This window comes from Balaenoptera borealis, assembly GCF_965194805.1.
Source record: "Balaenoptera borealis genome assembly, chromosome: 2".
In the NCBI taxonomy this organism is placed as follows: Eukaryota; Metazoa; Chordata; class Mammalia; order Artiodactyla; family Balaenopteridae; genus Balaenoptera; species Balaenoptera borealis.
Window position 1 is genome coordinate 132,165,873 of NC_138867.1, and position 27,997 is coordinate 132,193,869.

At 49.6% G+C, this 27,997-nt stretch overlaps 1 protein-coding gene across 3 annotated transcripts in view; it reads left to right on the forward strand.

Annotated features, from left to right (window-relative positions):
• Window positions 1-27,997, forward strand: part of GALNT10 (polypeptide N-acetylgalactosaminyltransferase 10) — a 223,682-nt gene that overhangs the window by 180,483 nt on the left and 15,202 nt on the right. For all 3 annotated transcript variants that reach the window (XM_082379088.1, XM_082379089.1, XM_082379087.1), the window contains exons 5-8: window positions 1,645-1,830; window positions 6,101-6,284; window positions 11,682-11,799; window positions 26,389-26,496. In XM_082379088.1, the coding sequence (XP_082235214.1) occupies window positions 1,645-1,830; window positions 6,101-6,284; window positions 11,682-11,799; window positions 26,389-26,496 (596 nt within the window). The remainder of the gene's footprint in view (window positions 1-1,644; window positions 1,831-6,100; window positions 6,285-11,681; window positions 11,800-26,388; window positions 26,497-27,997) is intronic.

Genomic DNA, 27,997 nt, shown 5'->3' on the forward strand with positions numbered 1-27,997 from the left:
ATTAATTAAGTAAAAAAAAGAACCCAAATATTTCAGAGAGAAGCAAAAACAAAAAAACATTTTTTAGCTGTCCTGGATTCCTTGATCCCTTGCATTTCCATAAAGTTGGGTACCAGCTTGTCAATTGTCAATTTCTGCAAAGAAGCCATCTGTGATTTTTTGGCCACATTGAATCTGTATATCAACATAGGAGGTATTGCCATCTTAACAACATTAAGTCATCTGATCCATGAACGTGGACTATCTTACCGTTTATTTTGGTTGTTCATTTCTTTCAACAGTGTTTTGTAGTTTTCAGTATACATTTTGTACTCACTTTGTTAAATTGTAAATGGTATTTTTACCATTTTAATTGTATTTTTCAAATAGCTTTCTTATTCGCTAGTCTATAGAAATACAGTTGATTTTTAAATGCTGATCTGTATCCTGAAATCTTGCAAAGTTTTCCTGTTCTAGTTTCTTTGTAGATTTCTTAAGATTTTCTGTGTAAACAATCATGTCATCTACAATTAAAAATACTGCTACCTTTTTCTTTCCAATCTTTATGCCTTTTATTTCCTTGTCTTACCAGTTGCACTAGGTAGGAATTCTAGAACAGTACTAAAGTGGAGAGAAAGTGGACAGCCTTTCTCCTGCTCTTAGCAGAAAAGCATTCAATATTTCACCATTAAGTAGGATATAAACTATAGGGGTTTTTTTGTAGCCATACTAGAGTTTTCATAAAGGGCCGTAACCCTGATTAAAATCAAGAGACACTAACGTTAAGGCTGGCACTTTTAGTAGAAAGAGACTGTCTTTGAGATTTATTTATAACAGCTTTTCCAGGCATGGGCCAGAAGCCAGCCTACATTAGAATAAGCAAAAAGAGGAATTGGTTGTTATGTTTAATAAGAACATCTGGGAGTCTCTCTACTTCAGGCACAGGGGGATCTGGAGAATCAAAATGTTATCAGGATAATGTCTCTCTCCATCTTTTCACTCTCTTTTTACATGTTGACTTCAGTCTCAGCAAATCTTCCCACCACCTCTCATCACCTCATTTTGCTAAAGATGTCACAAGCAACTCCAGACTTAGGGCCAACCAACCTAGCAACTCTAGTAAGAAAAAAGGGCCTCATTTTTCAATAGTTCTGAAAAAGAATTCTCAGGATTCATTGTTTGGACCAATTCAGGCCACATGTCCATCCCTGAACCAATCACTGTGGCCAAGGAAATGGAATGCCCTGATTGGTCAGGCCCAAGCCACATGCTCCTCCCCCTTGGAGATTCAGTCAAGCCCACCCAAGTCTGAAGGACTGAGAAGGGGAGGGGCAGTTTCCCAAAGAAAATCAGAGTATTGTTGCTAGAAAATGAGGGAATGAGTCCCAGCCAGACATAAACCACAGCTGCTAACGCCCTCGTACAGAAGGTCTCTCTGTGTTCCAGGTCTGGCACTAACACTGGACCTCTTTAAACTTCAGTTTCCCCCTTTGCAACACACAGGTGGTTATTCCTGCCCTTCTTGACCCTATCTGAAAGGTCCAATGATACAGTGCACTGGAAAGCTCTATCTAAACTGTAAAGTGCAGTGCACATGTAAGGAAGGGGTCACAAGAATGATTACTCACCCATCTATCCATCTGTCCTCTTCTCTCTCCCTCACAGAGCACCTGAAGAAGCCACTTGAAGACTACATGGCCCTTTTCCCCAGCGTGAGGATTCTCCGAACCAAGAAACGGGAAGGGCTGATAAGGACCCGGATGCTGGGGGCCTCAGCAGCAACTGGGGATGTCATCACATTCTTGGACTCCCACTGTGAAGCCAATGTCAACTGGCTCCCCCCCTTGCTCGGTAAGGGAGGCTTGCAAGGTGAGGTAGGCGGCCTGGAGTGAGCCACTGGCCTCTGGTCCTGCTTTTTGCAGGGAGTCATCTATACTACAAGGCTTCCCTTGCCTGCTTGAGATGCACCCAGCACAATGCCAGGCGCCACAAGGGTATCAGGCCCTCAGGAGTGCTCAGAGCAACCTTAAAAGTTCTGTCCCTTCATTTTACAGAGGAGGAAGCTGAGACTCGGAGAGGGGAAGTGACTTGCCCGAAGTCATAAAGCACATTAGTGTCTAGTGACATGATTGCTTCTCCCAGGTTACTTCAGGTGTTATTGGAAAGCAAGCCAAGGCTGCCTACTGCTAAGAGCCAAATTGTAGGGAACACCGTCATACCAACTTAGAATAGTTATTATTCACTGCACTGCTGCTGTGAGCAGGGAAGGCTGTAAGCTTTATCTTCAGCCCTCACAAAACCATGCCAGGTCGAAAGTCTCCCCTTTTTATAATAGAAGAGACTGAAGTTCAGAGATTTTGAGTGACTCACTTGGTCCCTTGGGCAGTAAGTGTCAAAGTCACCATCTCTCTGGCTCCAAAGTGTATCTTCTTTCAGGATTCCACACTGCCTCCCTAAATTCATTTCCTCTTTGGAGACTTTCTGACCGCTCTCAGGTAAGGGCTCCAGACAGAGGGCAGCGTGATCCAGGAGTCGTCCACGTAGCCTTGTGGACAGAAGGGAGACACGAGGCCTGGCTGCTGGGCAGTGAGGTGCCTCATGGATGGTTGAAGAACCAGGTCTGAATCCCTAGGCTCTGAGCTTTGAGGAAGGCATTGAGCGGCTGCTGACAGGTGGACGCTGAAGAGGAAATGTCCTCTGGGGCTGTGAGTCAGGTGAGGGACAGAGGTGGAGGCAGATTGGGGAAGATCTGTCAATCCAGAGAGAAAAGTGAACGCCTCAGAAATGGATGGGTATGCTCTCCGTAACAGAAAGCATAGGGAGCAAAGAGGACTCGAGTTCAGGGCAAACTTGAGTGTGTATCAGAATCACCTAGAAGACTTGTTAACACACAGAGTGCTGAGCCCTGCTCCAGGGTGGTTGGTTCAGGAGGTCTGGGGCGGGGCCTTAGAAGCTGCATTCCTAACAGCCTCCGGGTGGTGCCAGTGCCGCTGGTCCAGGGACTGTACTTCGGGGAGCACTGGTTAGGCCCCCATTCAGAAGTGAGGACAGAAAGCAAAACCCACATGCTTTAATGGGATAACCCAGCAAGTTTGTTTCCTAACACAGATCAGCATGAAACTCTAATATCAGATGATATGCTTCTGACCCCAAGGGTCCAGGATCCCACTGGGTTAGGAAAAGGATATAACCCAGATCTTCTGGTCACCTGTTTACTTAATTAAACCAAGAGATCTGCATCTGCCTCTCATGACTGGAAGAGAACAAAAAAGAAAAAAAGTTTCACTATAAATCACCTAATTGGGACTTCCCTGGTGGTCCAGTGGTTAAGAATCCGCCTTCCAATGCAGGGGACGAGGGTTTGATCCCCGGTCGGGGAACTAGGATCCCTCCTGCCATGGGGCAACTAAGCCCGCATGCTGCAACTACTGAGCCCATGTGCCACAACTAGAGAGCCCACGTGCCACAACTACTGAGCCCACGCGCTGCAACCAGAGAAGCCCGTGCGCCATGACGAAAGGTCCTGCACGCCGCGAGGAAAGATCCTGCGTGCCGCAACTAAGACCCAATGCAGCCAAATAAATAAAATATTTGTTTTTAATTTAAAAAAATAATAAATCATCTAATTTATAGTCCTGAAGGAACATCACGTTTGGGGGGGTCATTCAGTGACTCATAAAGAGACTGAAGTGGTAGAACACGAAGCTGAGCTTGTGGTTAACAAGCCTTAACCCTTGTGTTAACAGCCTTAACTCTGTTTCTATGGAAATATATGACGGTAATTTTCATAATCTGCAGCCATACATGGAAGAAACATTGTTCCTCTTCTTTTTCCCTTTTTCCAATAGAAATGTGAGCCACTGGTGTAGATGTAAAAGTCTATCCCTTCTAATATGAGCAGCTGACCGAGCCCATCACGGCTTTTGTCTCTGAAACCATGAACACGCACAGTTCACTCTGCCTTCTTTGGAGAGTAGGCATTTCTGAGCCTGAAAGGGATTCAGCTCCCCTGAAAGGAAAGCCACTGTTGATCATCATTTTCTTCATCTCTGTCACCACCATCATCACTGTCATCATCATCATCATCGTCGTCGTCATCATCATCATGCCTCTGCTAGTCCCTTATCTTTTTTTGATCACAGCCCACATTTGAATGTGACTGGTAAAGCAGGCAGGACAGGCCTTATTATCCACATATTGCAAATGAGAAAACTGAAGGGCAGAGAGAATGAGGGGGATACTCAGCCTTCCAGCTCCTGCTTCTGAGCTGCTTTCAGCGATCCTGGGCACAAAGGATGTCAGCAGAGGGCTCGTCACGTGCTCGAGGTTGGGCTAAGCATCTTGGCCCCATCGTCCCACTTGGGCTTCACAGAGATCCCAGGAAATTGGTGCTGTCTTCCTCCATTTTGTCGGCCAGGAAACAGAGGTTCAGAGGCATCAGATAACCTTTTCCAAGGTTACACTGTTCGTAGATGACAAAACCAGGGTTTGCACCTGGGCATTGTGTCTTCAAGTGAGTACAGCACCGTGGAATGCTACCTCTGATGCCACCGCCTTGACCTTACACCTCCCCCAATCAGCCAGCATCCGGCAGAGCACTGTGTCGTCAGCACACACCCTCTCTGGAAGGGAAATCCCTCACGTGGCCATGAATTATCAGGAAGGGAGGCCCTTTTCTAGATCTTTCCCTGGGAAGATTCTTCTGCTTCCTTAAGAATCCCTAGGGAGCATGTCCACAAGGCAGATCCAAGCTCCACCCCAAGAGATCCTGATTCAGTGGGCCTGGGGCAGGCCAGCCCTAGGGGGGGTTTTAAACACACCCTGGGTGCTTCTGGCACTGGTGGCCCCAGATCTACACTTGGGGACACAGCGTCAAAAGCACCATTTCTCAGTTTTTTGACCATGCGCCACAGTTAGAAATACATTAGACATGTCAATCCAGTACACAAATGTACACACTGATGCAGTATGACTGAAGTATTTCCCAAAACTACTTTCCCTCATCACCTAGAATGCACCCTGACATTCTTTTTTGCTTCACTACAAACACACACACACAGTTTCATGACCCACCTATGGATCGTGTCTTGCAGTTTAGAAAAAGGCAAAACTTTTCTTTGCTTTCTCTCCTGGAAGAAAAATCTGCTGTAGCTTGATGAAGCCTGGGCCCTAGGCAGCTGCCAGCCTACCCTGGCCCTACCAGGCTCCCCATTCCAAGACTTGGACTTGACTCCTGGCCCAAGCAGCCAGTCACCCAAGCACAGCCCACTTGCCCCTCATGGCAGATCATCTGCCCCAATCACTGGCACCTCCTGGCTGTAGTCAGGGCTTCTTGGCAGGAAGCGCACTAAAGGGCAGAGAGTGAATTTTATAGAATCAGCTTCTCCCTGGCTTGAAAGGGACATAGAGCCATCTAGGTTAAGACCCCCGTTTGCTATCTTGAGTCACCTTACCTGCAGCATTCCTGCAGGGCAGAGGTCCACCAGGCCCTGCTTGCACGCCTCCAGTCCTGAGGAGCTCATGGGATAGTCCGTTCCCTCTGCGGTAGTGCTGACTGTTGGAAAATGTGAGCTGGACTCTCTCGCAAGGACCATTTGTTCTCTGAAGGCAGCTAGGAGGTGTTGGGGAGCTTCAGGGACAGGCAGTCTGCCATGAGGGGCAAGTGCTGGAGTGCCTGCCTGCTGAGCCACAAGTCAAGTTCAGGACTCGGAATGGGGAGGGCCAGAACAGTGACCCTCCCAGAAGGAAGTTAATCTCTTTCCATAGCGATGCTGAGCATGACAGACACCTGTGCTCAACACCGTCAAGCATCACTATATCCAGTACTGCTGCAACCAGACCCTCTTCTCCCCATTTCACAGAGGAGAATGCTGAGGCTGAGATGTCATTTATGTAGCTGGCCCAGGGCCCTCTCAATGGATGGCAGGATGGGCTGGGAGCCCTGGTCCATCCTGCTTAAAACTTGTGTGCTTTCTTCCTCACGGATTCTCAAACTCGAGCGTTCAGAGAAATCACCCAGGAAACATGTTAAAAATGTGAATACGTTGCGGAGCAGGGTCATAGCTGCACGTAGCTCCTCTCCCACCCGGCCTCCCTAATGGGCATCTCTTGGCTTCTTCAGACCGCATTGCTCGGAACCGCAAGACCATCGTGTGCCCAATGATCGACGTGATTGACCACGACGACTTCCGGTATGAGACGCAGGCGGGGGATGCCATGCGGGGCGCCTTTGACTGGGAGATGTACTATAAGCGGATCCCAATCCCTCCAGAACTGCAGAAAGCTGACCCCAGCGACCCATTTGAGTAAGTACAAGTGACCCAGGCCGGTCCCAGTGGCTGACCCCAGGGAGCCCTCCCCAACACGCACAACTCAGGATTGCCACCTCCCCCAAAAGTCCAGTGCAGGGGGGCCAGGGCAGACGTCCCCAACAGAAGCGCAGTCCCTCCCAGCTCGTCACAGAGCCTTGGCTCACGGACCACCAAGCTGATCACCTCTTCCTTGCCCACCCCAAGTGGCGAGCCTAGCACCCAGTTGTAATCATCATCATCATGGTTGTCGTTGTCATTGTCACCACCATTTATTGCACACTTTCTAAGTGCCAGGCGCGGTGCCGAGCACACTACACGCTGATCCTATTTAACCTCCAACAGCGTATGTAGTAAAAATTATGATCCATGTTTTCCAAATGGGGACACCAAGGCTCCAAGAGGTTAAGCAGCCTGTCCAGGTCACGCAGCTGTGAAGCGGCAAAGGCTCAGTGCCTGGCAGGTCTGTCTGCCTCTGGAGCCGACTTTCCCATCCATCGGTTACACCCTCTTGGAAGTATCAGGGAAATAGCTTGTCCCACGGTGGAGGTGTGGGGTGCGGGTGTGTGGACCGGACCCGTAGCATCCTGGAATGGCAGAGCTAGACGGAGCCTACAGGTAACGGACTCCAACCCCTTGTAGATGAGGAGACTCGGGCTCCAGGACAGGAAGGGGCTTCCCTGGGGACACAGTGGGCTAGTGGCTAAGCCAGAAACAGAGCCCAGTGCCCCTCTCGTACCCCAAGCTCCAGAAGGGTCTTTTCTCCCACAGTGGGCTCGCCATCCCTGCAGCTGTCACGTGAGCCACTCCAGCTCTCCTGCCAGAGGTGTGGAAAGACCTCTGGGTACAAAGCCAAAGTCCAGCCTCTCCATCTGTATTGGTTTCCTGATTAGTTTCCTAATTGTCGCTGCAGTAATAAATTACCACAAGCTTACTGGCTTATTAAAACAACACAGGGACTTCCCTGGTGGCCCAGGGGTTGGAGCGGCGCGCTTCCACTGCAGGGGCCGCGGACTCAATCCCTGGTTGGGGAACTAAGACGCCGCGCAGCGCCGACAATAAATAAATAAAATAAAACGACACAACTTTATTCTCTTAAAGTTCTGGAGGTCAGAAGTCTGAAAGGGTCTTACTGATTTAGTGTTGGCAGTGCTGCGTTTCCTCCTGGTGCCCCAGGAAGGGATCCATTTCCTTGCCTTTTCCAGCTTCTAGAGGCTGCTCACATTCTTTGCCTCATGGCTCCCTCCATCTTCAAAGCCAACAACATAACATCTTCCAGTCTTCCCCTCCTCCCTCTCCTTGTCTCCCCCTACACCTCCCTCCCCCTTCCCTCTCCCAGTCTCTTGCTCCCATCATCACGTCTCCTTCTCTGACTCTGACCTCCCTGCCTCTTTCTTCACTTATAAGGACCCTTGTGATTACATTGGACCTATCCAGGTAACCCAGGATAATCTCCCCATCTCAAGATCCTTCACTTAGTCACCCTTGCAAAGGCCCTTTGCTGTGTAAGGCAACGTCGTCACAGGCCCCGGGAATTAGGACATTGGCTTCTTTGGGAGGCCATTATTCTGTCTACCACCCCTGCCTAACCACGGCTTAGCCCCAGTGAAGTCCAGCTGCTCTGCCTCACCCTCCCCATCTGAGAAAGAGGGGCTGTTGGCGGCTCAGCCATCTTCATGGGCGCAGTGCACCCAGGGTTTCTGGGGGGCCCCTAATGCTGTGAGCCCCAGGGAAGGCTCAGAGCTAGGAAGAGGTGGGCTTGCTTGAGGAAATGGAAGGTGACCGGGGCAAGAGAGTAGCATGAGCTGAGAGTGGAGGGCGTGAGTGGATCCCCCGTGCTTCCTCAGCAGGCCAGACGTTTGTGCTCTGGTCCTGACCTCCTGTATCCTAAACATGGTCAAACACTACTATTAGAGCCCTTCTTAGGCCACAGATACGGTTTAGCCAACACCACATCATGCAGCCAGGTCCTACCCCAGTATGCCCCAGAGTCGGCCCCCAGTTGTCCTGAATTCTTGGAGAAGAATGCTAATAACAGGAGTAACTAACATTTGGCCTGACTTGGCAAAGCAGTTCCAGCTGACATGACCATGCTTGATTCTCACAACATGCCCTTGGGTGTTGGTGGAACTCTCTCCACTTGGCTGATGGGGATCCTGTGGTTCAGAGAAGAAACGACACTTGCCCAAGGTGACACGTAGCAGAGGCTGAGATTAGGCAGGCTGCTCCAGGAAATGGAATTTTTAGGGTAACCAGAACCCCCTTTTATGGTTTGAATCTTTGCCATAAGCCGACTCATAGGCCCTAGATTTGAAAGGTACATAATGGTGGGTCTTGGCCCATTCAGTCTCCTCGTTGCAGGATGAGGGAGGGGTGGGTGCAGGTCGTGCAGCTGGTTAGAAGCAGAGGCCCAGCTAGTTTTGTCTGCAGTCTCAGTCTCCTCGTCTGGATATTAAAGGGGTTGGCCCAGCCCTAGAGCAGGGACTCTCAACCCTGGCTGCATGGTGCCATCACCTGGGGAGTTTATTTAAAACAAAGAATAAGAAGAAGTATAACAGATTCACTTTGCTGTACACCTGAAACTAACACAACATTGTAAATCAGCTGTACCCCGATAAAAATTTTTTAAAAAGAAGAAGAACCACCCAGGCTGCCCCTGAGTCCAGTTACACCAGAGTCTCAGGGTGGGGAATTTAGGCATCAGTTCCCAGATGATGCTGACATATGGCCAAGTTTGAGAGCCTCTGGCCCAGATGCTTCCTGAGGGACTCTCCATCCTTTGTACCATCCAGTTCCTTCCAGAAGTCTCTCTTCTGTGTTGCATTCGGACAAAACCCCAGGAACAGGCCACTAAGAAATCCTGGTCATTGTCTGCACACCTCCCCATGGTGCTCGGCAAGTGGGCACGCTGTAGGCACAGAGCCGTGTCATGATATTTGAAAGACACAGGCTTTGGTGGCAGCTCATCCACTTACTAACTACATGCCCTTGAGCAGAGCATATAGCATTTCTGATTTTCAGATTTCTCCGTGTGAGAAGAGGGCTAGTAATAGGGCTTTGTGAGAGCTGGTGATGTTGGTGAGGTGAGTAGCACACACTAGATGCTCAGAATTGTTGTTATTGTTACTGTTGAACACAGCAGAAAACAGACCAGGCTAGAGGAGAGGCCTCCCTCTGGAGGTGAAGCCTTGAGCATCCAAAGTGCCTTACAGCTAATATCCTACGTATCCTACCACGGCCCCTGCCGCTGGCGTCCACCCAGGCTGATGTTTTTGTGCAGAGTCTTAGGTTTGATTTCCCATGAAGCACCGAGCCAGAAGCACTCTCTGCCCTCCAAGCATCACGGCTCCAGCCAGAAAAACCCGAAACCCTACAACCTTCCTAAGACAGAAGAAAGTTAATACTACTAACACCTTACTTCCTATAGTACTGGATACTTTCAAAACTTTACTAGCAATGTGAGCTAGCAAGTGTAGCTCTACGTCGCTGTGTAGATGGGGAAACCAGCTCAAAGGGGTTAAATCAGCACTGTCCTATAGAAGTATAATGCGACTCACATATGTACTTCTGAATGTCCTCGTAGCCACGTTAAAAAAAGGTAAAGGGAAGCAGATAAAATTCATTTTAGTAATGTATTTCATTTAACCCAGTATATCTAGAATATTCTCATTTTAACATGTGACCAATGCTTTGAAATTATGAATGAGATCTTCTCTGTTCTTTTCTTCACATTAAGTCTGGGAAATCCAGTGTGTATCTCACACTGCCAGCACCTCTCAGTTCAGACCAGCCACACTGCAAGTGTCAGTAAGCCGCATGTGGCCAGTGGCTCCCGTACCCAGCAGCACAGGGTTCCGGGGCTAAAATCTTCACCCCAGACCCCACCACAGGTTTGGGGAGAGCTGAGGTTGCAGTGAGGATTTCCCCGTTTCTGATCCGGGCTCATGAGGTCAACGTGAGGAGTAAATTCATTTTGGTAATAAATTAGCTCAGTACAGCGCCTGGCAGATTCAAGGCCTGGGTCAGTGATCAAGGGAGTCCTTTCTAAAGGGGTCCCCTCCTGTGCTATCAGGGCCCATCTACTGCAGGAAGCCTTGCAAGGTGTGTGGGTTAACTCACCTCTTTCCAAGTCAGTCCACTTCCCCTGAGCGTGCAGTTCCCCAAACCAGGAGGGGCCGCGGAGGTTGCTGCTGGAATGGTTTTCCTTGGAGGGTTTGGAGTTTTCCAGTGGAGTCAGACAGGGCCACAGCCACTCAGAGAGCTTTTCACACAGCAAACGCTGGTGGCCCCTCCCAGGTGCTGGCCCCGCGGATGGCGCCATGGGGAACTCGGGCAAGCCACACCCCACGCTTGATCATCTCTGCCCCCGAGCTCGTGCTTTCTCCTCCTGGGTGCCTTCCCCTCCCCCAAGCTCCCACTTTGTTAATAGCCACCTCGAATGCCACCCCTCTGAGCATCCTTCCTTGACTCTTGCCCCAGCGTCCCTCCTCGCCCCGAAAACCTGGAGGCAGACGCTCCCTCCTTTCCCGTAGTGCTGGCTGCACCCCCCAGAGGCCCTTGTTACACCCCACCTGTCTTCTGGGCCCTCCTATCCTGAGGTGGCTGCCCTTCCATGCTGGCATCCCCTGAGGATTCCGTCTGACCCTGATTTACCTCCAAATTCTTCCAGCAGCTGCTTCTCAGCTGGTACTCGATGAAGAAACGAATGAGAGAATGAATGAGCGGAGTTAATCTTATCCCAGTTTAACTGGAAGAACAGTGACTGTGGCTTCTTCTATAAACTCTCAGCAGAAAAAAAAAATATCTATGCTGGGATTACAGAGTGAGAATCATCAAACAATCTTATCCAAAAACACAGACTCCTAAGCTCCATTCCCCCAGAGACTGTTTTGTAGGTCTGGGGTCGGGCCCAGGAAGCTGTATGTGTTTTCATCTCTCTAAGACATTCTACAGCCTAGACAGGCTTGGAAAGACCTGATTCAGACCATTTAATCAATGGGAGGGCTAGAGATTAGATATAGATATGCATATATATATATATATATATATATATATATATATATATATATATATATATATATAGTACAGCTACAAGGCCCACAGGGAAAAATCACTATGATTTCATTTCACAAGTATTCTTAGGTGTTAACCACGTAAAGGAATTTTGGGTCCATTGGTTAAAATGTAGCATTTATGAAGAAGTATAGGCAAGAAGGAAGAAAGCCAGGGGCCTCACTCAGAAGGGCTTTGGATTCGCTGCTGGACAAGTGGGCTGTGTTCACAGAGCAGCGGGGGGCATCACCCGTGGGAGAACAGCAGTGTCCGAGACCAGGATACCCAAGGAGCACACGGCCAGGACGTCCGCGTCTTCACACCAGGTTCTTCTTCCCGCAGGTCTCCCGTGATGGCCGGCGGACTGTTCGCCGTGGATCGGAAATGGTTCTGGGAGCTGGGCGGGTACGACCCAGGCTTGGAGATCTGGGGAGGGGAGCAGTACGAAATCTCGTTCAAGGTGAGCTCTCGGGAAACCCCCTTGTCCTTGGCAGGGTGCCCGTGGCGCCTGTCCTGGCAGGCTGCCTGCTTAGCATCTGTCTGAGCCTGGTGAACAAGTCAGGAGCCGCCAGCCACTGCTTGCTGTGTGTGTGTTGGTAGGGGGGCGGAGCGGAGGTGGCAGCATGGAGACCCTCAGGTTGCCAAAGGCTGGCCTCAGCCACAGCTCTGGCTGGTGTTTGCCTTGCATTGTCCCTTCTCAGATGACAGTGTTGGAATAAGACAGGCCTCACTTCCACTAGAGATGGTGTGTCTCCCATTGAGACGCCCAGCAGACCAGCAGAGGGGAAGAGAGAGCACAACGGCCGAACAAGACACGTGGGCCGGCAGGAAGCTCTGCTCTGAGAATGGTCCCCTGGCCTCACAGAAGCCAACTTGTCTTTAGTGGTTCCTGGCCACCCCTCTCGAGTCTTCCCTTTGTATCTGTCTCTGCTGGAGTTTGATGTACAGAGACCAGGGGCTAAGAGCTTGAGTTGTGGGGTCAGAGAAGCCTGGGTTCCAGTCCCAACTCCATCACTCAGTAGCTGTGTGACTTTGGGCAAGTTAGATTACCTCTCCGAGCTTTCTTCCCTCATCTAAGAGAATAATCATACTACCTACTTTATAGAGCTTTTGTGAAGATTAAATGAGATAATATCTAGAAAGTGGTTAGCACCCAACCTGGGGACACAACCAATTAATAACTGGTAGAAATTATTAAAGAGTCAGTGAAAATATATTTACTATAACCTATTAGACCAGCCCATGTGCTGTAGAAGCTTCTGACAATGGTGGTAAAGGAGGCGATGGTTACTAGTTAACTATGCAAACTTCTGAGGCCCCATTCCTCCCCTTTTTGTGAGATTTTTGTATTGATCTCAAGTGAAGAACAGAGGCTTAGTCCCTCTGAGGGGAAGGTTAGCTTGTCCTGTGCCCCTGTGGTCGGCCAGGGCCTGCTTCTAACACCCCTAGAACCCCTGGTAAGGCATATCCCCAACCCATGAGGGATGGCCAGCAGCATAACTGGGCTGAGCCCTGTGAATACGCAACCCGGATGCCTGCCAAGTCGGGCATCAACTTCTTATGCAAAGGACCATTGTCACACACGGCAATTAAGGTTTCGGCGCTGGGGTTAGATTGCCTAGGTCGGGTCGTAGCTCTGCTACTTCGTACCAGCTGTGTGATCTTGGACAAAGAATCCTTAACCTCACTGAGCCTCAGTTTCTGCTTCCATAAAATGGGTTTAATGATACTTTAGTTCTCACAGGGTTGTTGAGAGGATTAACTAAGTCCATTCTTATTAGGTGCGTCTTAATAAATATCCTAAAAATTATTTTCATTATTGTCATTGTCCTCGTGTACGCCACTGGGTGAGCAGTTCAGAACTGGGGGACATAAATGCTTGATTAGCAAGAAAACAACCTGGAATTCTACTGAGACATTATTTTGGTTTGAAAGGCAGTCTATGTCCATTTTACCTTCAGACTTCTGAAGTTGTCTCCCATAAGGGGGCCAGCCCCCTAAATAAAACTAATATTCAAATCCAGGGGTGATATTAAACATATTTAACAACAATGATGACACAAGCACCAACCAGTCAGAGCGGATGCCAGCTGTCAACAACTGTGCATCCACCCTGGTGTGCAGCAACTCAAGTGTAGCCGTGATCAGAGCTGGCAGGACCCTGTGTGGAGCCCTTCACAAGTGTTGGCTTATTTAATCCTCAGAGCAACCCTAGGAGGGTGGTATCATTATTATAAACATTTCACAGGGGGGCAAGTGGAACTCAGACCCAGGTCCCACACAGTTGAAACTAACAGAACCAGGACCTGAACCCAGGTCTGCCCAACTGCAAAGCCCATGCTCTCACCCGCTGTGTTGTATAGGCCTCTGCAGGGACATTGAGAGCACTTGAGAGGAAAACTAGCCTAAGAGGTTGGCTGTAATCTCTTACTCTTTCTTCTCAGTTTTTGCCTCCTCCTGGGGTTAACTTACTAGGATATCCTGCAGCCTCTCAATGAAGTGAATTAGTAACAGTCTAAGTCAGAAATAGGTTTGCTCTCCCAGCCAACTCTGACCCATCAGTAGGAGCTGCCCCAGTTCTGTGTTAATATGTATTGCGAGGCTGTGTCTGAGCTTATCAGAAAAGGAGTGGTGATTGATTAGTGATGTCTGCCCTGGGTGCAGTTTTGGCGAGTGATGGCACATATGTCATTTATTTAGTATCCCTAGCCCATGCAATCTAATTTTCCAAATGTCACATCCTTACAGTGGAATCACATACAAGGAATCAGAAGAGTTTTAACTTCACAGTTCCTCAATCTGTCAATTAAACAAACTTAATTTATGAAGTTTTCTACTAAGTTTGTTCCCAGAAATGGGCACATCAGTGTTCTGAGTTCTCACCAGAATGTAAACTTCAATAGGGTAACGATCTTTGTCTGTTGTATCCCAAGAACCAAAAGGATTGCCTGACAGGGAGAAGGCACTTAATAAATAATTGTTGGTTGAATACTCAGAGCAGGTGTAATACTGGCCAGAACCAGCCTCCTTGGTCAAGAAGTCCCCCTTCAGAAACTCCCTCCGTGGAGAAGGGTGATTGGAGAAAAATGAGCACAAAGGAGTTTCTAAACCCAAAATGATTTCAATCTGTGCGTTTCAAAGACCCATTTGATGATGCTCATCAGGCAATTATGGCAGAACAATTGGCATTTTCCCACCACAGTTTATTTACAAAAGACACGGTAATGAAGCCGTATTGGAAGGCCCTCATCCGGGAGGGGGAGGGAGGCTGGCTCCTGTTGCCATTTGATCCAATTATCTCCTTCACTCTGGAGAGGAAATGAGACAGTGTAATGAGGAGTCCCCCAGGTCTGGAAGGGAGACATTTCTCCCTGGGCTTTCTCTCTCCGGGCTTTGAGAGTGCGAGTTCCTGGAGCTGGCGGCAGCCCCTCTGCCAGTGCACTGTCTCCCGGGCCCCTGCGGAAGGCCTGCCCACAGGAGAGCCCATTCATCTGCCGGCGACGCGTCCCTGGAATGCCGGGTGTTCTGTTTCAGCCAGAGCAGGGCATTTTATGAAGGGCCAAATTCCCTCTGATTAATCTCTGCTGAGATCCCTTTTCTTCTTGGTGACAGAGAAGAGAGACTGGTCTGAAAGGCATGAGTGTATTTTCAGAAATTAAGATAAATTGATACGTTAAAAAAAAAAAAAAAAGACAAATTGATACGTGCCATCAGGGCTGATGGATTAATAATTTGGTTCCAATTTCAGACCAGGCCATCTATCCTCATGGGAAAACCCCAGAAAAGATGTTCCAAAGGCTCTGAAATTTCTAGGAGAGTCATTGACTCTTTTTTTTTTCCCTCTCTCTCTTAGCCGACAGAGCTTCTGTTTCCAAAAGGCACGGTCACATATGAGAGTTCTCCTGCTTGGCAGTTAGACTCTTCCCAGTTCTAGTGGTCGGATAAATCTTTAACCCTGTAGCCTGGCCTACACCCACCTCCATGAGCTGCTTACCATCCCTTGCTTTCTCTCCACTCTCCTCCGCATTGCATTAATCTGGACTCTTGGTAACAGGTAACCAAAATCCTGGTCAATCTGACCCCAATCTGACTTAAGCAAAAAAATTAGAATTGATTGGCCCACACAACTGAAATTCCAGGGTAGATCCTCCAGGCCCGGCTGGATCCAGGGACTAACCCATCTCATCTAGGCTCCATCTCGCTTAGTCCCTCAGCTCTGCTTTCATCTGGGTTGGCTTTCCTCTCAGGCAAGTTTTCCCTTGTGGAAATACCCATCAGCCCAGTGGGAAAAGAGTTTCTGTTTCCCATCATTCCTGTAGTAAGTCCCCAGGTCGAGCCTCACTGGCCTTCTGGTCCCTTGCCCCTCCCTGAGCAATGTTCTGATCTGTCAGCTGCAGTCTGAGTCTGATTGGTCACATGCCCATCCTGGAGCTAAGAAAGTGAGATGAGCTGGTTCCCTGAAGGAAAGTCCGGGCATTGTGTGCAGAAGGGGGAATGGAGGTGGGGCAGGGCAGACCACAGGTGTCCACCTCACCCAGCCATACGGAACTGCTTACAAGCCCCAGGCTCACATGCCTGGCTATCTTTGGAGGCACACACTGTTCATTTTTCCTGAAATGCCCTTCCTTAGTCTGGCCAACCCACAGTCGTCCTTCTGGGTTCAGCTCATCTATATGGCGTCCTCTCAGCCTTAACCTGAGCTCCCTGTGATGCTTAGAGACCACCCCAATGTCACTCCCAGCATGGCACCCAGTACCTCCTGTTGACATGACCCAAGGGTTGGCCTGTCTCCCCCACTGCACTCTGAGCTCCCTCCAGGCAGGGAGTGGGTTTTGTCCATCTCTATACCCCAGTCTCTGGCCCATTAATAGGTGTTTTAAATAACTGTTAGCGGCATCAATTCCTATCTGATACAACTTCCTTCATCCTGCCCTTCCCAGGCTTACATCTGCATCTTTGGGTAATGGCGATGTGGCGGGAAAGGTACTCAGTGAGAAGGCAGGGCACTGGCTTCTCATCTCTGCTCTCTGTCTACCTGGAGACCCTGGACCAATTGCCTGATCTCTCTGGCCCTCACATCCCAGATGGTGCTGATAGAGTTTTCCTTCCTACCCAAGAGAGGCTCAGATAAGATGCTGTGGAGAAAGCCCTTGGCCTTACATGGATGCGAGGGTGGTTGGATTAGAGGTGGTGGGGGCAGGACCAGCAGAAAAGGGACCTGCACAGTGTCCCCAGGAGGCTGAGGTTAGGACGTCTTCAACTTTGAGGTCCAGGAGAGGAGAAGTGTCCACGGGACAACATGGCTGAGCTGGCGTGAGAAAGATGTGGGCCTTGGGGCAATGTAAGTGGATATATCTTTTGTTAGCAATTTGGCAAAATCCGTTACATTTCAAAGCAAGCATATTCTTTTACCCAAAATTTCACGCCCAGGAGTTTAGCCAAGAGAGACAGAGCAAAGATTGAGGTAGGAGCTATCTGTTGAAGCATTACTTACGAAAGGGGAAGACTGAAAATGACCTAAATGTACATCCTTAGGGCATAAATAAGTTAGAGCACATCCCAACAGTGAAATATTATGTAAAAGAAGTTAGATGCCTCCAAAATTAAGTTTTAAAAGATGTGAAAATTTTGTTTTTATGTATGTATATATAGTCTCGTGTTTAATCTTAAAAATATGACAAATGCAAACAAACAAACAAAAAAACTGAGAAGAATCTCCTTCTACCAGCTAACGTTTACCGAGCACCCACATGCAGTAACGTGGGGCCCCATGCCCCCCCATTTTATAGATGAGGAAACTGAGTCTTAGGTTAAATCCTTCCACAATGTCACGTGGTTGGAACAGGGATTTCAGCCCTGCTGTCTGACTTCAGACTGATCCTTTGCCTTGATGTACTCTGACCCACGGTGCTACGAAAGCTTCCCGTCCCTTGGGGCATCGGGGGTGGGAGGGCTACAGTGTGGCTGTCCCTTTCTGCTTCATTGTTTCTGTAACACTGAATGCATTCATCATCAGTACATATCACTTCTGTAATCAGGAGAAAATATAATATTTTTTTTAACCGAGAAGAAGGGAAGACTGTTGTTTCTTCAGCCTCCCGGCCCTCCCCCGCCCCCCATCCCATACACATCCCAGTGCTTCGTATGGGCCATTTGCAAGTTCAGGGATGAGATTCTCCCCCAAGTGAGGTCTACAGAGAAGGGAGTCACGGTGAGGAGACCCCAAGGGAAGGATGGAGACCCCAAGCGCACCTCTGCAGGGTCTGTTCCAGGAGGCAAGGGCAGCAGCCTGCTGCCCTTGGAGAGAAAGATGGAGACGTACAGAGGGTCCCTTGGGGCAGGCTCGCTTGAGCAAGGGAGTGACAGAAAGCCACACGAGGGAACGAGGGAGAGCCTTGTTCCGAGAGGGAAACCCACCACATCTGAGCAGAGGCAGGAGGCCTCAGTGGTGGGTGGGTCTGCATAGTCCCAACACTGATACAGTTACCAAAGGCCAACCCAGCCCCAGACTGCCGTGGGCAGATTTAAAGAAAGGAAACTCTCAGATTTTCCTTACTTGAAACTCATGTGTCATCAGGAGGGTTGAGTGAAATAGGGTGTATGAAAAGAAAGTAGTATGCACACCAGAAATGGGTGAGGAGTGATGTTGTGACCTGATGCCCCAAGTTCTTAGCGGACAGGGCCAGGGTCCCTCAGCTGGAAGGTGGCAGAGCCAGGGCTAAATCCCAGATGTCCTGACTCTAAGCCCACTGCTCATCTCATTCCACCTGGAGGGAGGGGGCAGCCTGGAGAGAGGCCACTGCTACAGGGAGGCCCCGGAAGTCAGGACCAGCCCTGAGGGGGTTAAGTTGCCGCCCAGGAGGGCCTTCGGGGCCCCCACGCAAGCGCCAGCCTGCCATCGCCTCTCCCCATCCCTTCCACCACCCCCTCCCAGCCCCCTCTGACTCAGACCAGCTGCAGTGTCGCTGCCGGGAACCCGGCGCTAGCTCCTTCCTTCGCTGGGTTATCCGAGGATGCTGGGAACTTGCTCTGCCGCATGCAGCATTTGCCTCCCAGCCACATGTACCCAGACTTTCTAAGAGCTGTCTGCCAAGAACAGGGAAGGCATTCTGCTCCTGACTTTGAGCAGCCATTTGAAATTCCATGAGTGTCTCTGTCTGTGGGCACCTGCCCCTCCCACCATTCCTCCAGGAAGACGGCTCGGAAGCCCAAGGGTCACCTGCAGTACATCGCTCCCTAACCAGCCACGCGCCCATCTCTTCATGCCTCGGTCTTTTATTGCTAAAAATGGAGATAAGAACTTCTTCAGAGGTTTGTTATAAAAACTAAATGGTAGGGCCTTCCCCGGCAGTCCAGTGGTTAAGAATCCCTGCTCTCAGTGCAGGGGCACAGGTTCGATCCCTGGTCAGGGATCCCACATGCCACAAGGTGAGGCCAAAATAAAAAACTAAATGGTATAAAACGTTTGTTTAGCCTGGAGACAGACAAAAAGAAGGCAGTCAGTGAGTGGTAGCTGTTTGGATCAGAACCTTCGTGTTAAAAAAGTAGGCAGAACGGCGCGGCATAGTACATTGGCTTTGGAATCAAACCACCTGGGTTCAGGTGAAAGCTCCATCAGCTAGTGGCTGTGTGACCTTGGGAAAGTGACTTAACCTCTCTGGACTTCTTGTAAAGTGGCAATAGAATGATCCTTATTGCATAGTGTGGGTGTGAGCATGCTATTAATCAAAATGTGTTAAAAGCTTAGCTCAGCGCCTGGCATACTGTAAATAATCGATTATGATAGCTGTTAATGTCGGCATTGTGGTCGATGTGTATGGGCTGCAGTTGCAGGAAAACAGGCGTGGAAGGAGCTTTGAGGCCGGCAAGACAGAGGCCAAAGACCTTGGCTCCGGTCCCAGCTCTGGAATGAACTCTGAGTGAGACCTGGGACAGTTCACCTGCCCTTTCTGCTGAACCTTTACTTCCTCATTGAAAGGACACTAATAACCCCAAACTCACAGGGCTGTCTAGAGACACAGTGTGAACTGGCAGGCACCATCGTCCTGAGAGGGGCTGTCACTAATCCAGGAGGCACTAGTTCTCAGAGTGTGGTCCCCCGCCCAGCAGCACCAGCATCACCTGGGAACTTGTTAGAAACGTAAATTCTCAGATCCCACGCAGACCTGCTGAGTCAGACATCCTAGGGGTGGGACCCAGCGGTCTGTGCTTTAGCAAGCTCTCCGGGTGATTCTGATGCTCACTCAAGACTGAAAATCGTGGCTGTAATCAGTAGGTAAGGTCTTGTACAGAGTGGATGCTCAGGCTGGGATGTGGAAAGATAGAGTAATGGGTAGGTTGGTTGGCAGGTTGGCCCACAGGTACCAACACCTTCACCCCACTTTCAAGGCTCTATATCATTGGGTCCACACTTGGCTGCCAGTTTCTGTTCCATCTCTTCCAACAGGGTTTTAGAGCAAGGCTGACCAATGACCAGGCTATGTGTGAATGAATGAATGAATGAATGTTTGTACTGGGCTGCATTGATCATGGAAAGAAAAGCACATGTGCCCAAGAGAGCAGAAATGTGAGTGCACTGCAGCTGGCTCTCAGCAGCCTCCACACGTGGCGTCCAGGGGGTGTGGAGGGGATCGGAGGTGACCGGAGCAGGGGGCAGAGGCCTTGACCGCAAGCCCAGGGTGACCCCTTTGTCCTGCAGATAATACAAGTGCCAAGAGGGGTCTTTGTGGAAGACCATGATAGGGTCAGGACCAGGCTTTAGAAAGATCAAAGGTGCAGTCTCAGATCTGCCTAGTTCTGGGGGCCCCCACCCCAGATTCCACTCTGGGCTCTGCCACTTATGAGCTGAGGAGCCCTGGGGAAGGCACTGGACCTCGCTAGGCCTCGCTTTCCTCATGTGTAAGAGGCATGCCAATACCTCCCTCACTGGGTAGTTGGGAGATTGCGCTATTTCAAATATGAGCCAAAACCTAACAGATCCTGCAACTTAACTGAATTCATTTATTAAAGAAAAAAAAAGCCCTAATGTAAGGCAACCACCCCCCATTTTTTGGCCAAGTTGACTATAAACACCTCAGGATATTGTTTTTCTTTTTTAAATTAATTAATTAATTTTTTTTTTGGCTGCATTGGGTCTTCGTTGCTGCACACGAGCTTTCTCTAGTTTCAGCGATCAGGGGCTACTCTTCATTGGCGGCGCACAGGCTGCTCATTGCAGTGGCTTCTCTTGTTGCAGAGCACGGCCTCTAGGTGCACGGGCTTCAGTAGTTACAGCACGCAGGCTCAGTAGTTGTGGCTCGTGGGCTCCAGAGCACAGGCTCAGTAGTTGTGGTGCGTGGGCTTAGTTGCTCCGCGGCATGTGGGATCCTCCCGGACCAGGGCTCGAACCCGTATCCCCTGCATTGGCAGGCGGATTCTTAACCACTGCACCACCAGGGAAGCCCCAGGATATTGTTGAAACAGTCAAGTATTCAATTTATTAATTTAGATACACATATGCTTAAAACTATATTATATAAAATCATATATTGACCTAGAAGTAAATTTAAATGGATTTTTAAAAGAAAAATAAAATTGGGTTTTTTCCTGCTCTTTTACCAACTGTACCCTGTAACCAGTATAAGCATCTAAAATGAACATGAGTGGGATCCTTTCATGCTGGTGAGACTTCCTGAAACAGTATCTTGTTGTTCGAAACAAACTAATATGTTCAAAATCATATGCACTTCCAGAAGACATGGATCCAACACCATTCCTTCTTTTCTGAAGGGAAATTGCGTGGCATATGTGTGGCGCCCTCCACCAGTAGCGCCAGCCACCACGTGCCCAGGTAGCACCATTAGGATTGCTCAGAGTCCTCTGTGCTTCAGAATTACCTCATTCCAGCCTCATCACAACCCTAGGAGGGAGGCACAATAATACATCCCATATCGCAGGTGAGGAAACCGAGGCTTTCAGATTCATAAAGCTTGCTTAAGAGCCAGAACCGAGCTCATCCCGGCTACCCTATGTTCTTCCTAAGCTCACAGATAATGCAGGATAATTGGTGACGATTATTCTTTTAATTGCGTATTAATGGTGCAGCTCCCAAGCGCAACTGAACAGGGTTTGGACTTCATCGCGGTCCTCAGCCGAGCTGCCAGCCGCAAAAGCCATGGCTGACTGGTGTCTTCTCCCCTCCCTGGGCAGGTAGGGTGCCCATCCATTACTGATTGTTTTCCAGGCAGCCGTGCCCTTGAGAGAGAGGTTTCGCCCCGCCGCTGCTCACCCGCGGTCCCCTCAGCAGGACGGCCCCTTCGCCACGCACTCACCGGGGCCCACTGTGTCTTCCTGATGCTCATCACCACTCGCTTCTTTCCTCCTCAGTTTAGGAGGTAAGAGCGAGTAATTGTCTTTTATAGACACTGTAATGAAGCCTGTCAGCACACAAAAGAAGTTTGCTAATAAAATAAATCAAAGCAGCAATGAAAATGGATGGGGAGCAAGCTTTTACAATTAGATTTGTACTTGTCTAGTGGCATGGTGCTTCCAGGGAGAAGACTGAGCCACAGGAGAAAACAGCACCAAGGAACGAGATGGCAGGGTGTGTTTGGAAACTCCTTATGGTGGAACAAGGCTCCCGGAGCAGACAGCTGCACGCCCCGCGGGGGTGGAGACTAGGAAGGGCATGGAGGGGAGGGAGGGAAGAAAGCTGTCAGCAGAGAGGGGCTGCAAGATGTCATCTCAGTGGCCTGTCTTTGTCCCCATCCATATATGATGGGGTCCCGGTCAAACACGGTTGCAACTGCTGCCAGCTCTGTGAGGCTCTCCCCTTCTCTCCGCCACCAGCTGGGCTCTTCTCCTGCTGGTGTATCACTTGGGGGAGAGGAGAAGACCCTCGGGCAACCAAGCCCCGTGACTGTACCCCACCCGCCTGGCACTGTCGTTCTCCTGGTCAGTTGCAGGTTCTGCCACCAAGTAGTAGTTTGAAAAACTACATCATGTCTCTGAGCTTCACTTTATCCATTTGGGAAATCAGGCCATAGGATAAAAAATACCGTGGTGTTGGGCAAAAGGGCAAATACTGTATCATTTCAAGGTGGTGGTATTTCTCGTTCTTTCGCAAATAGAAATGACTGACGTTAATCAGGTTCGCTACGGCCAGGCATCAGGCTGAGTTCTCTTCACAGCTTGTCTCAGTCCCTCTCGGCAGCCTTGCAAGGTAGCAGTGACTTGTCATCCCCAGGTCACACGGCTGCACTGGTGGCGTTGGGATCGGAAAACAGTGTCTGCTCATAACGCCCCATGCTGTGGTTTTTGTGGGTCTTGGGTGGCTGCTGCCTCAGCTGTGAAGGGAGGGAGGTGGGGGGCCTGAAGGTACACAGGGAGGTGACATGGGCTATGAGCTGAACCTGGAGTCCAGGACCGGATCTGCCCAGCTCCCCAGCCCACGGCAAGTCATGGTGTAATTGCATGCCTCCAGCTTCTGTCATGTCCCGGGATGCAGAGGCCCCTCCAGTCTTGGGATCCTGCCAGATAACCAGCGAACACCACGGGGGTGGTGCCTGCTATGTATGATGTGTTCTGGGGGGCCAGAGGGAGTTCTGAAGGGTTGAGTGTACCCTGAGCTGGGCCCCTCTCAGACTGCTGAGGTGCTTCCAGAGGATTCAGGGCTTGGCAGCAGCTTTTGCTGAACAGGTGTGCGTCTCTCTAAAGGCAGTTCGAGTTCTGACTCAGCCGTCAGTGAGTCATGTCCAGGGCAGGGAAGCCGTGGAGTAAACCCATCGTCCAAAGCCAGCACTCCTCCTGGGCTGCAGACATCCCAGGAATCTGAGGGCATTTTGGATGCCTCAAACCTCTGAGTAGGTCAAGGTCACCCTGGTCCCTCAGGAACCTTCCGGCTGATGGCCAGCGTGGTCAGGGCCAAAGAAACCCGAGGTCACAGCACAGGGAAGGATTTGGAAATTGATAATCCGTCTGCATAAAGGAAGGTTCCCTGCCAAGCAGGGCCAGAGACACAGCCTCATTAGCTAACGCAAGTTTAATATGGAGTCGAGAGAGCTGGACACCGGCCTAGTCAGCTGCCCAGGAGACGTTCACAAATAGAGCAGGGTAAGGTGTTCTCCACCTGCTCAGTGCTGCTCTGCCTTCCAAAAGGCAAGGGCAGCCCAGCGGCGACCTGGGCAATATCCACCAGGCAAAAACATTGCTTCCACATCAGTCACTTTGTATAAAGGAAGAGTCATTGTTACAGGATGCTGGCGCCTGATCAATGTCTCCTGCTTTGAAAATAAACTTCTTGGCTTGGCCTTGACATTAATCTACCATCAGGAGCCCATTATCTCAAGACCAATGTTCTGTTCTATTGACTTGCTCGATTTTTTTTTCTCCCCCAAGATCAGAATATAATTGCATTTCTCCCGGCAGCATTTCCACTAATTGCAGGCCCACGCATGCCTATCCCTTGTGGGAAGCCCAGGACAGAGTACGTCTGGGGTGGGGAGGAGACAGTTGCTGGCAGGAAGTGATGGGGGACTGAGGCCCCTCAAGTGTGCAAGGAGCCCTTCTAGAGCCCCTGAATTAATCAAGATACGGAGCCGAATCCCCAGTATCCTGTCAAGTAGTTCAAGGTGGAAAAGGCTCTTTTGCACGGAATCGGGGTTGTAGATATCCCCGCTCCTGCTCCTCACTCCACAAATGAGGGAATACAGTAATGAAATTAATAATAAATGTCCCAAATCCAGCTATGTCCCACCATCGCCACAGCCCCACAAACCCTAAGCCATGACTGCTTTGTATCTACAAAAGCCCCCGAGGCCTTCCCTCCCCCAATCCTGTACCCTACAGGCCATCCTGCACTCCACAGAGTCATCTTTGTAAAAGAGAGGTGGATTGTGTTGTCTCCCTCACTGAAGACTTTCAGTGAAGACTCCTAGTTCTGCTGCAAGAGACCCTTATGATTGTCCAACTCACCTCTATGACCTCCCCTCCCCTCACTCCTGCCTTTGCTCCCTCTGCTCCAGGCCTCTGGCTCCCTACCCCAGGGCCTTTGCACTCGCTCTTCTCTCCACCTGCTCCCTCACCCTTCAGATCTTTATTTTATTTTACCTTCTCATCATTTAAGTCTCGCCTCAAATACTCCCTTCTAGGTGAGGCTTCCCCTGACAGGTGGGGGTAGCGCAGCATCCCATACCTCCATCCAGTGAGTCCATCCAGTTACTTGCTCTGGCTTCCATAGATCACACATCACCATCTGAAAGTCCCTGTATTAGTTATCTACTGCCACAGGAAAACATAATCTTAAAGCCGTAATAGACAGTTGTTATCTCAAAGTTTGTGTGGGTCAGGGATTTGTGAGCAAGATAATTCTGCCTGGGTCTTTCATGAGGTTATAGTCAGGGTATCAGCCAGGGCTGTGGTCATCTGAAGGCTTGACTGGGGCTGGAGGAGCCTTTTTTTAAAAAAAAAATATTTATTTATTTATTTATTTACTTGACTCACCGGGTCTTAGTTGCAGCACATGGGATCTTTAGTTGCGGCATGCGAACTCTTAGTTGCAGCATGCATGCGGGATCTAGTTCCCCGACCAGGGATGGAACGCGGGCCCCCTGCATTGGGAGCACAGAGTCTTAGCCACTGGACCACCAGGGAAGTCCCTGGAGGAGCCACTTCTAAGATGACTCATTCACGTGGTGGGCAGGTTAGCACTATTAGCAGGAGGCTTCAGCTCCTCACCACCTGTACCTCTCCATGGGGCTGTTTGAGTGTCCTCACAACATGGCAGCTGGCTGCCCCAAAGCAAGTGATCCCAGGGAGCAAGGTGGGAGCCACAGTGTCCTTCATCATTTCTGTAGTATCCTGTTGGTTCCACAGGTCAGTCCTCATGTGCTTCATTTGGGAGGGTGCAAATACCAGGAGGCAGGGATCATTGGGGGCATCTCGGGAGTCTGGCCACCACACTCCGCCTCCATGAGAGCAGGGGCCTTGGCCAACTTATTCACTGCTGTATGTGCCTAGCAGCATGTGTGGCATGTAGCAGGCACTCCATAAATATCGATCAAATGTATGAATCCATCATTTGTAGTATCTCACACTGCTGTGACTGGGTGCCAGGTCCTGTGCTAAGCACCTTACCTACAATACCGCATCCCCTGAGCCTGCCTCATTTAATCCTTTACAGGTGAGGAAACTGAGCCTCAGAGAAGTTAGGTGCCCTGATCCAAGTCACAAAGCTGTATAGTGGCTGAGTCAGGATTTGAACCCAGGACTGCCAGAGGGGGTCTGTTTAGGCTGGGCCCCTCAGGGGGTTGATTGTACTTGTTAAGAGTTCCCACACTGTTGTCAGACCAGGGTTCCAACTCAGGAGGTCTCTGTGATACCGGTTGTGGAGGGAGACACAAGGAGAAGCATCAGCTCCGGCACCACAGGCAGCCTTGCCCGCCTCTACCCTGCAGGAGAATCAGGGCAGGGAGTCAGGGGACTGCTCAGGGTGACCCAGCAAGGTCTAGAAGGAAACAACAGCATTTAATGCCGGAGTCGGCAAATACACAGCCTGTGTGCCACCTTGTCCCCTGTCATACCTGCAGACAGCACCACGAAGTGATCACCACAGTCTTTCCCACAGAGCCTTGCCTACCCCTCACAATTCTCACACTTGTCCAGAGGTCAGACTCTAGAGTCAGCCCAAGCTGGCTCTGAATTCTGACTCCACCATGTACCAACCCTGTGACCTCAGAGAAGTTTCTTAGCTTCTCTGAGCCTCGGTTTCTTCATCTGTAAAATGGAGCTCCGTTCCTACCTACTTGATGGGTTTTCTGACGAGGCTTCTGTGCAGCTGTGCGTGCGAAGCCCATAGCGTAGTGTTTGGCCATGAGTAAGCACTCGATGCCGTGAGCTGTTTTTACTGCTGTCGTCACTGCTGTGTTTTCCTACGTCCCTAGTTCTGTGAATGGGGGCTTTAGTACACAGTCCATGCTGATGCTTCCAATGAATGCACGAAGGAACGCTGGCCTTTGAGGAGGCCGTGAATTGGAGGCAGAAATATCATCTTCTCTCACTTCTCACCCTGCAGGTGTGGATGTGTGGAGGCCGCATGGAGGACATTCCCTGCTCCAGGGTGGGCCATATCTACAGGAAGTACGTGCCCTACAAGGTCCCCGCCGGAGTCAGCCTGGCCCGGGTAAGGTGGTGGCTTTCCTAGGGGGTAAGAGGTTGGCCTACGACCATTGGCGGAGCAGAGACACCCCGTGCCCTAGGCCTAGTGGTCCCTAGGAGTGAGGATGTGCCCCTCCCCCCACCCTCCAGGTGAAATCCAGTTTAAAAGAACTTACTTATGCGAATTCCCTGGCGGTCCAGTGGTTGGGACTCCGCACTTGCAATGCTGAGGGTATGGGTTCTAAGCCCTGGTCGGGGAACTAAGATCCCACAAGCCTTGCAGTGTGGCAAACATAAATAAAAATAGAAGAACTTACTTAAAGCCCTGCTTAATCACTTATTAGCTCTGTGACCTTGGGAGGGTTGCTGTAAGGCTCTGTTTACTCCTTTGCTTCAAGGAAGCTCATTTTTTCCAACTCTTAGCATGGCCGGGAGAATTAAAGAGATAATGCAGTTCCCCAAAGTGTGACCAATGAGGTGATTTTAGGTGGTCGACATAAGAACATTTTTATTTCCATGTGTTGAAATTAATGTGGATTAGAAATTAATGTGGACACAAGGACTCAGAGGCAAAGAATATACAAATCAATTTTCACTGCAAAGTAAAGGAGCTGTTACAGTGGAGGATTACTGGACTGAATGTCAATATTATGACATAGTATGAGTGTGTTTCATGTTTCGTAATTGCAATCATTGTTGCTTTTGTTGTGGTCATCCATGTACAATGCTTGGTGTCAGTCGATTTATCTCTTGAAAAAATAAAATACAGTGTGTGTGTGTGAAAAAAAAAAAAAAATAAAGGATACTTTTATAAAAAGTCTAAAAAAAAAAAAGAAATTAATGTGGATTAGTGTAGCAAATTCATGATTTCACAGACATTATTACTTAGGATAAAGCTAAAGTAGGTACAAAGTTAGACTAGGGGTGATTTAAAGAAACATGTTGGGTAAAATTTAATACAGGTGGAGTGGTGTGTTTGGGAAAGACTGAGATGGCACTTAAAAGCTCCTGGCACAGCAGTGGTTAATAAATGTTAGCGTCTTTCTCTTCTCCTCACCCCCTCTCCACTTTCATGCCAAAAATTCTGTGTCAAACTGTTTTAGTGCCTTAAAATGGTTTGTATCAATCATTGGTCTAATTAAAGTGGCACTATCTACAAACGGAAATGTAAGCCAGAAGTTTTTGTTTTGTATTATTAATATTTCACTAAACCTTAATAACAAAATTTTAAAATCTTAAGGGTCTTGAAAAAAATCAAGGTGACCCCAAAAGAACAACGAAGAGGTGGGAGGGTCCCCAGAGGGTAAAGAGAGCCGCAGGGAGGTTTGGTGGGATCTGGAAAGGTCACCACACAGATATGCCTGTTGGAGACCCCCCACCTCAACCCGTGAAGACCCCTCCCGACAGCGCTCACCCCCCCCCCCCCCGCGAGCCTGTTTGGCTTCAGTCCACACAGCCTCCTTCTGCCCAGGCCACTGCCTCCCCCTCCCCCATCACCTGACAATCAACGACGTGCAGAATTGTAG